Source organism: Sesamum indicum, linkage group LG2, assembly GCF_026168435.1.
Source record: "Sesamum indicum cultivar Baizhima isolate 11 linkage group LG2, ASM2616843v1, whole genome shotgun sequence".
Taxonomy (NCBI): Eukaryota; Viridiplantae; Streptophyta; class Magnoliopsida; order Lamiales; family Pedaliaceae; genus Sesamum; species Sesamum indicum.
In genome coordinates, this window is record NC_142658.1 from 1,165,731 (window position 1) to 1,176,425 (window position 10,695).

Below are 10,695 nucleotides of genomic sequence, written 5' to 3' on the forward strand. Positions count from 1 at the left end.
GTCAAACGACTGTTAATTTTAAGAGTATCTGTAAAATCTCTTAAACAACGAAGAAGTATTTATAATTATAGCAAATCTCAAGAAAGTCATTTGTAATATACCTTTTTTACATGAGGACATAACAATTCTCAGACAGATAAAAGTTTTCTAACAGCAAGTCAAAATAATCAGAATGAAATGCATGTAAAAATAGGCTCAACAATTGTTCTACATGGTACAGTAAGTAACCTTAGAATGGTATTGAATATCCGAGAAACGAGTTCCCTGCCAATACAACCGTTTAAGCTCAGAGGCAGGTGTGGCTGGACTTATGCTCTAATAGACGAACTCAACAAACATTTTCGTTTTCTGGATTTAAACGAAGAAGGTCCAAATTCCAGTAGGTAAAGCAATATTCCATCCCTAGACTACAATGAACTCGCATCAAAAGAATACACAAAAGACTATCCCTGGACGTTGTCTTTGACACAACTGACGGCTGCTATTACACCATCGTAACGATAATATGACATAGGAGTCCAATTTACTATTTTCTTCCTCTATTGAGCCTCTGAAGGTGATAGTTGATGTTACCCCAAGGCTTTCTTTTATTGCCAGTCTGCAGAAAGATGAGAAAGTAAGTTTGCTGACAGCAAAGAAGATCCAAGGTTGAGAATAATTGACTGGAATATGAAATTATACCAATTACACTTTCTTCTTGTTTGTCAAATTGGAAATTGAAGAATCATCCTTACTAGTATGAATAGTATGTAACAAATATAAGACAATATTGGAATCAAATTGCGAATGCTTAAGTCACCCACTTACCTGAGCATCCATGCAGGCACTCAAAAGCGACTTTTGCCGACTGCATTTTTCATCATTGCCTTGAGTTAGAGCCAAACAATTAAGAAACGACATCATTTCTTTCATGCATGGTTTCTGAAGATTCCCAAATTTCTTTGGATTAATGTACAAGGTACCAGCTTTTCTGCCCATTCTTCCTATTCGAGACGGCAATTGCAAAAGCAAATACACAATTAGAACAAAAAGAGTAGTTACACAATATCAGCCATCAGCAGTGAGTTCAATATAAAATCACAAAATATCTCACGATCAAAGTTATTACAAGAGTATCCCCTCGTGCCTAGGCAACCAGGTTTTGCTCAACATAGATAATTCAGTTTGTTTTGCTAACTGGTATAAGATCTTGGATGATGGATTAAGTGCAATGACAAAGTGCCTTGAGATTTTTACAAGCTATGAACTTACGACTTACTTGAACTACATCCACATCCTAGCAATGATAACTTTTTTGGAACCCAAAATTCACAGAACATGTTCAATCAAACTCAGAGGGCACAGTAGTGGATGATGCCATAACTAGTGTATGAGAAAGACATGCTTGCAATTTTTTGGTAAGTCACTAGCCTCATTTTGAGGTCATAGGATCCCAAAACAATTGAATGCACAAACTCTTTAATAACAAATAGTTATAAATAAGAGAAATTCTAGACAATGTGTATTTATCCTGAAATTTTTTTTGTCTTTTCTGAATGATAAGGAGAGAAAAAAAAATTGGATCAAAAGAAAATGCCATTTTGGAGTTTTATCAACAATTTGCTTGCGTAGGTGGGGATCCGGTATTTTCTGAATCCTTATGTAAGGAATTACAAAAGAAATTCTTTCATAAAGATGTGAATTAGGAAGAATTGGTCGACGAAATATGAACCAAAGACTAAACCTTGATATACCCCAGAAAAATACATTTAATGGGGAAGTTAAAAATACTGAATCAAACAAAGAAATACCAAAAAGGTCATTCAACATGGGAAGAAGTTCATAATGACTAGTACACAATTCTAATTGTGGCAGATTTTAGCTATCAAGAAGGACATTCTGGTTCAAGTATAACCATGTCTCAATTATTGTATGACCCAGGATTAGATGAGGATTGAACCTTTCTAATGAGGTGGTAAAGGCAGGAAGTAAGCTCTAGGCCACAAGCATACATTTGATTAAGACACTAGGGTACCTTTCAACATAGACACTAAGTCAGCCTGCTGTTCTTTTATCAGATTTGAATACAAGTAATTATACTCTGAGATGTTTATCCTGTTCCAGTGTTCTTCAATGCTCATATCGCTAATACAAGAGAAACTTGACTAGTCTACCGATTAGTTCACTTTCCTTCACGGCCTCTGTTATTCTATAACTAACCCCAATTTCACATACATATTTCATTTCATTATGCCCATTGTCCCCAAAATTGTATTTTAAATATTTCCAGCAACAATGCTTGAAACCTTTTCCCAGCTCTCAGTTGTCCATTGTTAATTCATTACCATTCAGGCAGATCTAATACAGCTGAAATGAAAATTTACATGAACTCAATATAAAGGTACATAACTTATGGTGAATCAATCTTGAACATCCAGCAGAACACCCTGACCAATCTAGCTACAACAAATTTCAACAAGGATTCTGAAAACTTACATCTCTATTATTTTATTACGGATACTATCTCTATCATATCCAAGCTAAACAGTTGGCAAGGGTTTCTGCATGCATATTCCCCATTTCATCCAATAAATTCAAATTTACACAATGAATCGCAGAATAAGAAGAAAATAACTAAGAACATTAAAGTCCCACAAGGAAGAAAGCGAAAATAAGGAGGAACGAAACAGTAACACACATCTGAATAGAGAAAGGGAGATGCATACCTTGAGAGAGGTGAGTGGGACGACTCAGACTGAAGATTTAGGAATCTGGGAGAGAATGGTGGAGGGTTCTGTGATTAAGTGGGCTAAACCCATTTGGGCTGTCTTTCTGAGTAACCTAAATGATGGGCCGAATTACAGTGTGATCCAAAGTCCACCCAAGGAAATAAGTGTGAAAATATTGGGGTCTTTTACAATTTTAACAAATTAACAGGTATTCTTTTAGGTTTACAGAGACTTGTGGTTTGCCTATCAAATTATATATTGAACAAACTAAACCTCGCGTCTCTCTCTCTCACTCCCGCGTGGGCACAACACCATCTGAGAGAAGCTTCAGAAAATCAACAAACCACAGGTGCGAAGACGTTAATTGTAAGTGATTTATTTGTAATTTTCTAATTATAGAACTTGAAACTGCTTTATCGGTTTATATGGTGGCCTTTATTGTCGAATTTTAGCTGAAACTGCTGATGAGCTAGATGGTTGGAGCTCTAATATCATGACATTAACTACTATTCTCATTCGTTTCTTTAAACAAAATCGTGTTTTTCGTATTTCTTGTTTAAGTTTGAGCGGAAAGATCCATTTTAATTTGTTTTTTTATGCATGTGCCAATTTTTGAAGTTTTCAAATTCGGCCTAGACGGTTACCATTCGAAAGACGAAGGAGGGGTGAAAGAAAGAAAGAGAAATGAGGGAATCTTTATGTTCCGATATCGCAACTGCAAATTTGGATCTTTATAGTGTTGTTTACTTAATTTTTATAGTATTTCCGAGCAGGCACCTCAACATGGTTTGTAAATGAAGTTTTGTTTTGTTTTTTGGGTTATTGGATTCCTGTTCAATTTTAGAGTAATATATTAAATAAATTTCAGCTGAAGTTTCTAAAGAAATGAAAAAGGAGAAGAGATTATAACATTACTGATCATGTAGCTGGGCCACTTCGCCCTACTGTAATTCAATGCTGGTCATTATCAAATTGAACGAATTATGGATATATGTCCTGGGATGCTAACTGAAAGTAGGAAGTATTTGTGTTACGTCCTTGCATTGTTTTTGCTTAGTGTTTTCCAATTGACAGTGCAAAGATGGTTATGTCTGAGGAGGAAATTACGCGGCTTCATCGAATTCGGAAGACGGTGATGCAGATGCTGAAGGATAGAGGTTACATGGTGGGTGCATTTGAGATTGACATGCCGAAGCATCAGTTCATTCAGAAGTATGGTGAGAATATGAAGAGAGAGGACCTTGTTATTCAGAAAGGCATGGGCGGTAACAGCTCTGATCAGGTTCTTTTCGTTGAAACACTAAAAGTTTTCTGTAGTTCATATCTGTGATGATTGTGATAGTGGTTTTTGTTTTTAGTATTATACTGTATATTGTGTTTTCTTGCAGCTGCAGAATGTGATTGATGAGAGGGTATTACAGAAACCAGAAATGCTTAGTGAAGTGAGGACAACTTAGAAAAATAAGAAACTACACTATAAAAGATGTTTCCCTGGGATTTAAGGCAACGTGTTGGATTTTTCTTTCTTTACAATTCTTTGGTTGGAGAGGGCGAGTGGGGCAAAAGAGAAAGGAGATATTAGCATAGAGGTAGAATATGCTAAGGCTTCAGCTTCTGAAGTTGAACCTTTTTTCATATATGCTTAACTTCGTTGGTTACTAAGTAAGTCTGATCACAATGGCGGCATCGTTTGGAAGAAAGATTTCATGTATGTGCAAGTTGATTTTCCCGTTGCAGTAAATGATTGTTTAATGCATCTCCTGTTAATGAAAAAGTGGTCTCTTCCTCTGAGTATGCCTTAATAGCCTGCAATAGAGCTGTTCCTTGTTGAAAGTTCTGTGAATCTGTGAGTTGTTTGGTTGTTTGTTTGATACTTTGGTCATATGTATTTATGATGTTGTTTTCATTATAACTTTATAGGATTGTTGAAAATGCTTTTTTACGACCTATTTATCGGTTGTCTTTTTTTTTGTCTACTTATCATCAGATATACGTATTCTTTCCTGAGGAACAGAAGGTTGGTGTTAAGACCATGAAGACTTATACCAATCGCATGAAAGAAGAGGGTGTTCATCGGGCAATCTTAGTGGTCCAGCAGAATTTAACTCCATTTGCTCGAACCTGCATTAGTGAAATATCTACTAAATTCCACTTGGAAGTTTTCCAGGTGTTCTTGAGTCTCTGATATCATTATGTTTCATATATTTCCTCAAATACTTGTTGAGGATTTTATGCAGTTCATTTTCTCTGTGAGTGAAAATTGTGTATCCAATTCATCCTTTGATTCCGGGAGGATTTCAATGATACTGATGGCTACTCACTGCTACAGGAGGCTGAGTTGTTAGTCAACATAAAAGAGCATGTTCTTGTTCCCCAGCATCAGGTGCTTACTCCTGAAGAAAAGAAGACTTTGCTGGAAAGATACACTGTGAAAGAAACACAGGTTAGTTAATGATAAATATCTGAGATTTAAGTCATTGATATGGCAGAGAATCTGTTAGTTATACTACATTAAGATCTAACACCCTATTGCGCCATCAAGATTAAGTGATTGTTCTAAAATGGGGGATTTTCAGTTGTAACTTATCCTGCTGCATGAGTAATTTGACATTGGAACTGCATTACTGGCCAAGTTATTATTCATTTTTCTTGTACCTTTATTACTTGATCAGCCAGGCATCGTTCCCTCTTCTTTGTTTATTTGTTATTAATTTGGCTTAAGCTAAATATTCTACTGCCACTACATGAGAAATTTTATTATCTTTAGTTCTGCCAATGGCAGTACTAGAAGCAAGTTGGAATCAGAAATTAGTAAAAGCTTAATTCTTTTGCATTCATTGCGTGATCTAAATTGTGTTAACAAGTGGACCTCATTCAGTTTGCTCCAACCTTCTCTATGGTGTTGTTCTGTTATTGACCCTATATCTATTATATCAGAAGGACCTAAATTTTGATACTCTTCTTGATGGATTTTCTGTAAATTGACATTATAGTAAATTTACGCATGTTACCACTCCATATGCATGTACATATGAGCTCAGAACTTAGTATTTCTCGTGATTATCATCTGTCCGGCGAGCTTACATCTTAATCCTTTTGTTGGCAGCTTCCCCGTATCCAGATAACCGACCCGATCGCGAGATACTATGGTCTAAAGCGCGGACAAGTAGTAAAAATTATCCGACCAAGTGAGACTGCGGGACGCTATGTCACATACCGATACGTGGTTTAAACTTTTAAAGCTCTGTATTAGTTGTCAGACAAAAAGTTTAAAGGGGTGAGGAATAGGTAAAGGTCTCGAATGCCTGAAAAACTCGGCAACTCTATCTTGTGTATTGATTGGATGCCATACACTTCTTAGTGATTTTCTTTGAGTGCTAATGTAATGCCACATTAATCTGCTTCTGTACCTGTTTGTGCCTTTACAGTTTCACTTGTATGGTGATCTTTTTATCGAGTATTTGAGCACTCTTTTCCAATGAAGCTTCAATTTGTTCACCATAACCTGAATCACTCCATTAGATGCGGAAAACCGACTAGCACGGCCGAATATTTTGCATTTGAATCAGCTTCTCTATTCTGCAGTATCCATGGTTGGGTTAGGCAAGAAGAGGCAAAGGCATCAGGAGCATGAGCACATGTAGTAGTGAAGCATAATGTCATCTGATCAGGTTTAGCAACAGTGATCTGTGTGGGAAAAGGATCATAACTGAGTTGGATTTCCATCATTGGCTTTAAGTGATAAGAAAAAGTGGCCGTATATCATGATTTCTGTGCAATGCTTTATGCACTAGTGCAATTTTAGCTATTTTGCTGATGATTGATTATGATACATGCAATTTTTGTTATAAAATAATGTAGATTACTGGTTTGTGATCAACCAGTATGCAGTTTTATATTGGTCTTATTTAGGTGTAGAGTATTTAAGTATTTAGCCATTAATTAAGAGGTGGCAGATGACTCCATCACCTACATTGCATGGTCCTCTCCACTTAAATGGGTAATTGCAATTTGCAAATTACTCTTAAGAAATCATAAAAGATACTTAAACTGAGAAATAAAATAACTTTAGCCTAGTAATTAGGATGGTGAAGGATTCGAGTAGCGTCGAACACATCATTGTTCAAACTTGTTTGAATTAATATTGAGTTTGAAAACTTGCTTTTGAATTTTGTTTGATTATTGCTCCGATCGAGCTCAAGTGGGCTTAATTTGATAGAACATGGGTCAAGGTTGAGTAATTTAATACTTTTAAATATATTTTATATTTTGCATTAATAGAATGGAGCTCGACTATCAAACAAAACAATTTGTTCATGTTTTGTTTGTTAAGTTTAACAAATAGAATTCGAGCAAGCTTTTATTGATCAATTTCAAATGAGCATCCAGCAGTTTGATTTAGTTTTTCATCTTATCAGTAGGGTAGATTTCTGAATCGGCAATATCTGTGAGTTACCCTCAACCAAATCGTGACAAATTATGGTTGCACGTCTTTTAGCTATCTGGAGTTGGACTTCATAAACCTCTGGATTAAACATTTCCAACTCTTATTTATGAAGTGATTTTTCATCTAAATACAACTACCAATGAAGTGGTAATTACTGGATTGAACAAAGTTGGTAATTAAGAGTGTCCTGAGTGTTATTGTAGGGATGATCAGTTGTTTGCTTTGCACTAATGGAAATGTAGATAAGAAAATTAGGTGTATCCAGAATACCACTAACGCCAAATGGGGCAGAACTCGCTCTTTTCGGCTGTAAGAATGTATACATCTTCAAAATCCTCACATATTCAATTTGGCGAGAATGCTATACAATTTTTGACAGGAACGGGGTTATAATAACTTGTTCATCAATGGTGGCAGACAGCAGAAGCACACTAGTAAGAGCAATTTTGTGGTGCATGTGCTTGTGAACTGGACCACTTTGTGGGGCAAAAGCAGCTCTTTCTTTAGTTGTTCTCCAATCTTCACAGTGCATGGACGCGCTTTTTGCACCCACCCCAACCCCTATAAATACCTATTAATCCATGCAGTGTGATTCATCCTTGTGGGATTCATTTCCATTCAAAATGACTGCAAGCAGAGTTTTTAGTGTAGTTTTCTTTGTGCTGTTGGGTATGACGATATGTTCCGCAGCTAGGACTCTTCTTGATACTACTACCTATTATCCTCATGGTTATGGTGGTAATGTTGGTGGCGAAGGATATGGAGGTGGTGGAGGTGCTGGGGGAGGTTCCGGAGGGGCTGTTGTTGAGCATGGATACGCAAGCGGCGGAGGAAGTGGTATAGGAGGTGGGTCTGGGTATGGCGGTGGTGGCGGAGAGCATGGTGGTGGAGGAGGTGGTGGTGGTGGTGGCAATGGTGGTGGAGGTGGAGGTGGTTATGCTGCTGGTGGCGATCATGGTGTTGGGTATGGAAGTGGGGGTGGTGAAGGTGGCGGTGCTGGATATGGTGGTGGTGGTGGTGTACATGGAGGTGGCGGGGGCGGTGGTGGTGGTGGAGGTGGCGGTGCAGGAGGTGGAGGTGGTGGTGGTGGTGCCGAAGGGGCACATGCTGGTGGATATGGTGGAGGGGAAGGAGGAGGTAGTGGAGGTGGTTATGCTGCCGATGGAGGATATGGAGGTGGAGGAGGTCATGGTGGTGGTGGTGGAGCAGGGTCTGCTGGAGGAGCAGGAGCTGGTGGATACGGTAGTGGTGGGGGAGTTGGTGGCGGCGGGGGAGGAGCCCACGGAGGAGGTTATGGTGGTGGCGAAGGAGGTGGAGCTGGTGGTGGTGGTGGCTATGCCAGTGGGGCTGGGTCAGCTGGAGCTGAAGGACATGGTAGTGGTGGAGGTGCTGGTGGTGGTGCAGGAGGAGCCCATGGTGGAGGTTATGGAGGCGGCGAAGGAGGTGGTGCTGGTGGTGGTGGCGGCTACGCTGGTGGTGCTGGCGCTATTGGAGGAGGTGGAGGTCATGGTAGTGGTGGAGGTGGTGGTGGTGGTGCAGGAGGAGAACATGGTGGAGGTTACGGGGGTGGTGAAGGAGGCGGTGCTGGTGGTGGCGGTGGCTATGCTAGTGGGGCTGGGTCTATTGCAAGAGGTGGTGGACATGGTGCTGGAGGGGGTGCTGGTGGTGGTGGTGGAGTCAATGGTGGAGGTTATGGCGGTGGTGAAGGAGGTGGTGCTGGTGGTGGTGGTGGCTATGCTGGTGGTGGACATGCTGGTGGGTATGGTGGAGGCTCAGGTGGCGGCGAAGGTGGAGGTCATGGTGGCTATGCTCCCTAGAAATACTACTGACGTGCCACCGTTGAGTAATCTAAAGAAGCATAATTCTTCTCAGCAATGAGAATAATATAAATTATGTTGGTTATGAATGTGTGATTGAAAGCACTTGAAATAGTGCATGGAAAGTGTATTATTGTCCTGACAACTATTAATAATATCAAAATTATCTTAATTATCATGGGAAAGTCACTAGTTCATTTGCATACTCACTTGTTCATAAAGCGTTGAAGGAAAAAGAATGTAAACTTCAAAGAAACGAATTCCAATATGTTACAAAACTAACTCGTTAAAAATATGAAGATGAAGTGGTCTCAGAGATGCAATATAAAATGTATTGAACGTCTTTTCTTTTGAAGAATGGATTGAAAATTGTTGAAATTTGAGAAAAATATGTTTGATATTATATTTTCAAACTACAATCACTATAAATACTAGCAAGGTATATTATTGTTCCTGTAAATTACATTCAAATAATGCAACATTTGGATAATATGTTGTTTATATTTAAATCCGAAACAGGATTTGCTGGATTTTGTAATCTTACTCTGATTCATTTTTATTTTCATTTTCTGTTTTATTTATATCACCCTTTTTTCTCTACGCAATTTTCTCTTTTTCTCTTCCTCTTTTCAATAAATCCCGTTAATTTTATGTATAAGAAAATTAGTATAGATTAATACAATATTTACTGTATTGCATGGCGGTTCGGTATAAAATCGAAGTCCTAAATTAATTATTGTTACACCTCAATAACTAATACCACCTTGAGACTTGAGAGGTGGTATAAAAATAATACCAAAGTTACACCAAATGAAAATGACTATTGTACCTTCAAAATTTAATTGAATAATAATAATAATAATAAATAAATAAATAATACTAATAACAATAATAAAATTATAATAATAAAGAATAATTACATTTACACCCCCTGACATATGGTTCATTTATACAAACCACACACATTTTTGCATAATTCCATAAACTACCTCTGACAGCAAAAAAATAGGGATAGTTTGTGTAATAATGCTAATATTTTTAGTGGGTATGTGTGTAATTTTTCAAAAAGGCAATGAGTGGTTTGTGTAAGTGATAATTATATCTTGGTAGGTGTTTTTGTAATTATTTAAAAGATAAAGGTGGTTTGTATAAACAGACCATAGATCAAGGAGTGCAAATGTATTATCCCGAATAACAACAACAATAATATTTGATTGTCTATTAAACTTTATAAACAAGGACTCAAAGTTAATTTTTCTGCTAAAAGCATGTGGATACATTAAAGTAAATATACTTGATACAATTTGTCCTGTTTTGATAATACATATAAGTAAACAGTTGACTAATTATACAATATTTTTTTATTATTCATTTAATAAAAAATAATGTTATCATTCATTTAATATGATTGTCAAAATATGCGGGGCCTAATAGTTAAAATAAAGGATAATTACACTGTCTTCCATGAGGTTTCATGGAATTACATGTATATCCATATAATTTGGAATATTACATGTAATATATTTGAGGTTTTATCTCTATCTAATAAACAAAACCACATGTTTGTTAAGACTCATCGAATTTGCTAATATTAGAAAATAAAAATTTGAATTAAAAAATATATTTATCATTCGATTAATTTATTACTAATATATCGCAAGTAAAAAATAGAATTTCTGACCAAGCTACTTTTATACATCTTCACACAATAATGCATGAAGAG

The 10,695-nt window shown here is 37.2% G+C and overlaps 3 protein-coding genes across 5 annotated transcripts; 2 read left to right on the forward strand and 1 right to left on the reverse strand.

Moving 5' to 3' along the window:
• Positions 1 to 164: 164 nt before the first annotated feature.
• LOC105176424 (uncharacterized) lies at positions 165 to 2,841 on the reverse strand. 2 transcript variants are annotated; one of them, XM_011099223.3, is made up of 3 exons: positions 2,706 to 2,841; positions 808 to 983; positions 165 to 598 (listed from the first exon to the last, which is right to left on the reverse strand). In XM_011099223.3, exons 2-3 carry the CDS (start codon positions 976 to 978, stop codon positions 527 to 529), a joined length of 243 nt encoding a protein of 80 aa, XP_011097525.1. In that variant the 5' UTR covers positions 979 to 983; positions 2,706 to 2,841; the 3' UTR covers positions 165 to 526. The 2 variants fall into 2 exon arrangements, with proteins under 2 accessions (XP_011097525.1, XP_088733596.1); XM_088877470.1 differs by lacking the exon at positions 2,706 to 2,841 and adding an exon at positions 2,476 to 2,659.
• An 81-nt stretch (positions 2,842 to 2,922) lies between these two features.
• NRPB5 (Eukaryotic rpb5 RNA polymerase subunit family protein) lies at positions 2,923 to 6,168 on the forward strand. 2 transcript variants are annotated; one of them, XM_011099213.3, is made up of 5 exons: positions 2,923 to 3,057; positions 3,783 to 3,990; positions 4,696 to 4,875; positions 5,038 to 5,151; positions 5,815 to 6,168. In XM_011099213.3, the coding sequence occupies exons 2-5, from the start codon at positions 3,790 to 3,792 to the stop codon at positions 5,938 to 5,940; spliced, it is 621 nt and encodes a 206-aa protein (XP_011097515.1). In that variant the 5' UTR covers positions 2,923 to 3,057; positions 3,783 to 3,789; the 3' UTR covers positions 5,941 to 6,168. The 2 variants fall into 2 exon arrangements, with proteins under 2 accessions (XP_011097515.1, XP_011097502.1); XM_011099200.3 differs by having other exon boundaries at positions 2,927 to 3,074.
• A 1,564-nt stretch (positions 6,169 to 7,732) lies between these two features.
• On the forward strand, positions 7,733 to 9,144 carry LOC105176432 (uncharacterized). The gene has a single exon (XM_088877469.1). It carries the CDS (start codon positions 7,737 to 7,739, stop codon positions 8,970 to 8,972), a length of 1,236 nt encoding a protein of 411 aa, XP_088733595.1. The 5' UTR covers positions 7,733 to 7,736; the 3' UTR covers positions 8,973 to 9,144.
• The last annotated feature ends 1,551 nt before the right edge of the window (positions 9,145 to 10,695 follow it).

What these genes read in the sequence shown, in the direction of transcription:
- NRPB5 (XM_011099213.3), top strand. Translation starts at nt 3,790, where the DNA reads ATGGTTATGTCTGAGGAGGAAATTACGCGGCTTCATCGAATTCGGAAG. An exon ending in GCGGTAACAGCTCTGATCAG is followed by an intron (nt 3,991 to 4,695) that starts GTTCTTTTCGTT and finishes ACTTATCATCAG; the next exon opens with ATATACGTATTCTTTCCTGA. An exon ending in TCCACTTGGAAGTTTTCCAG is followed by an intron (nt 4,876 to 5,037) that starts GTGTTCTTGAGT and finishes TCACTGCTACAG; the next exon opens with GAGGCTGAGTTGTTAGTCAA.
- LOC105176432 (XM_088877469.1), top strand. Translation starts at nt 7,737, where the DNA reads ATGCAGTGTGATTCATCCTTGTGGGATTCATTTCCATTCAAAATGACT.
- LOC105176424 (XM_011099223.3), bottom strand. Translation starts at nt 978, where the DNA reads ATGGGCAGAAAAGCTGGTACCTTGTACATTAATCCAAAGAAATTTGGG. An exon ending in GTGCCTGCATGGATGCTCAG is followed by an intron (nt 599 to 807) that starts GTAAGTGGGTGA and finishes ATCTTTCTGCAG; the next exon opens with ACTGGCAATAAAAGAAAGCC.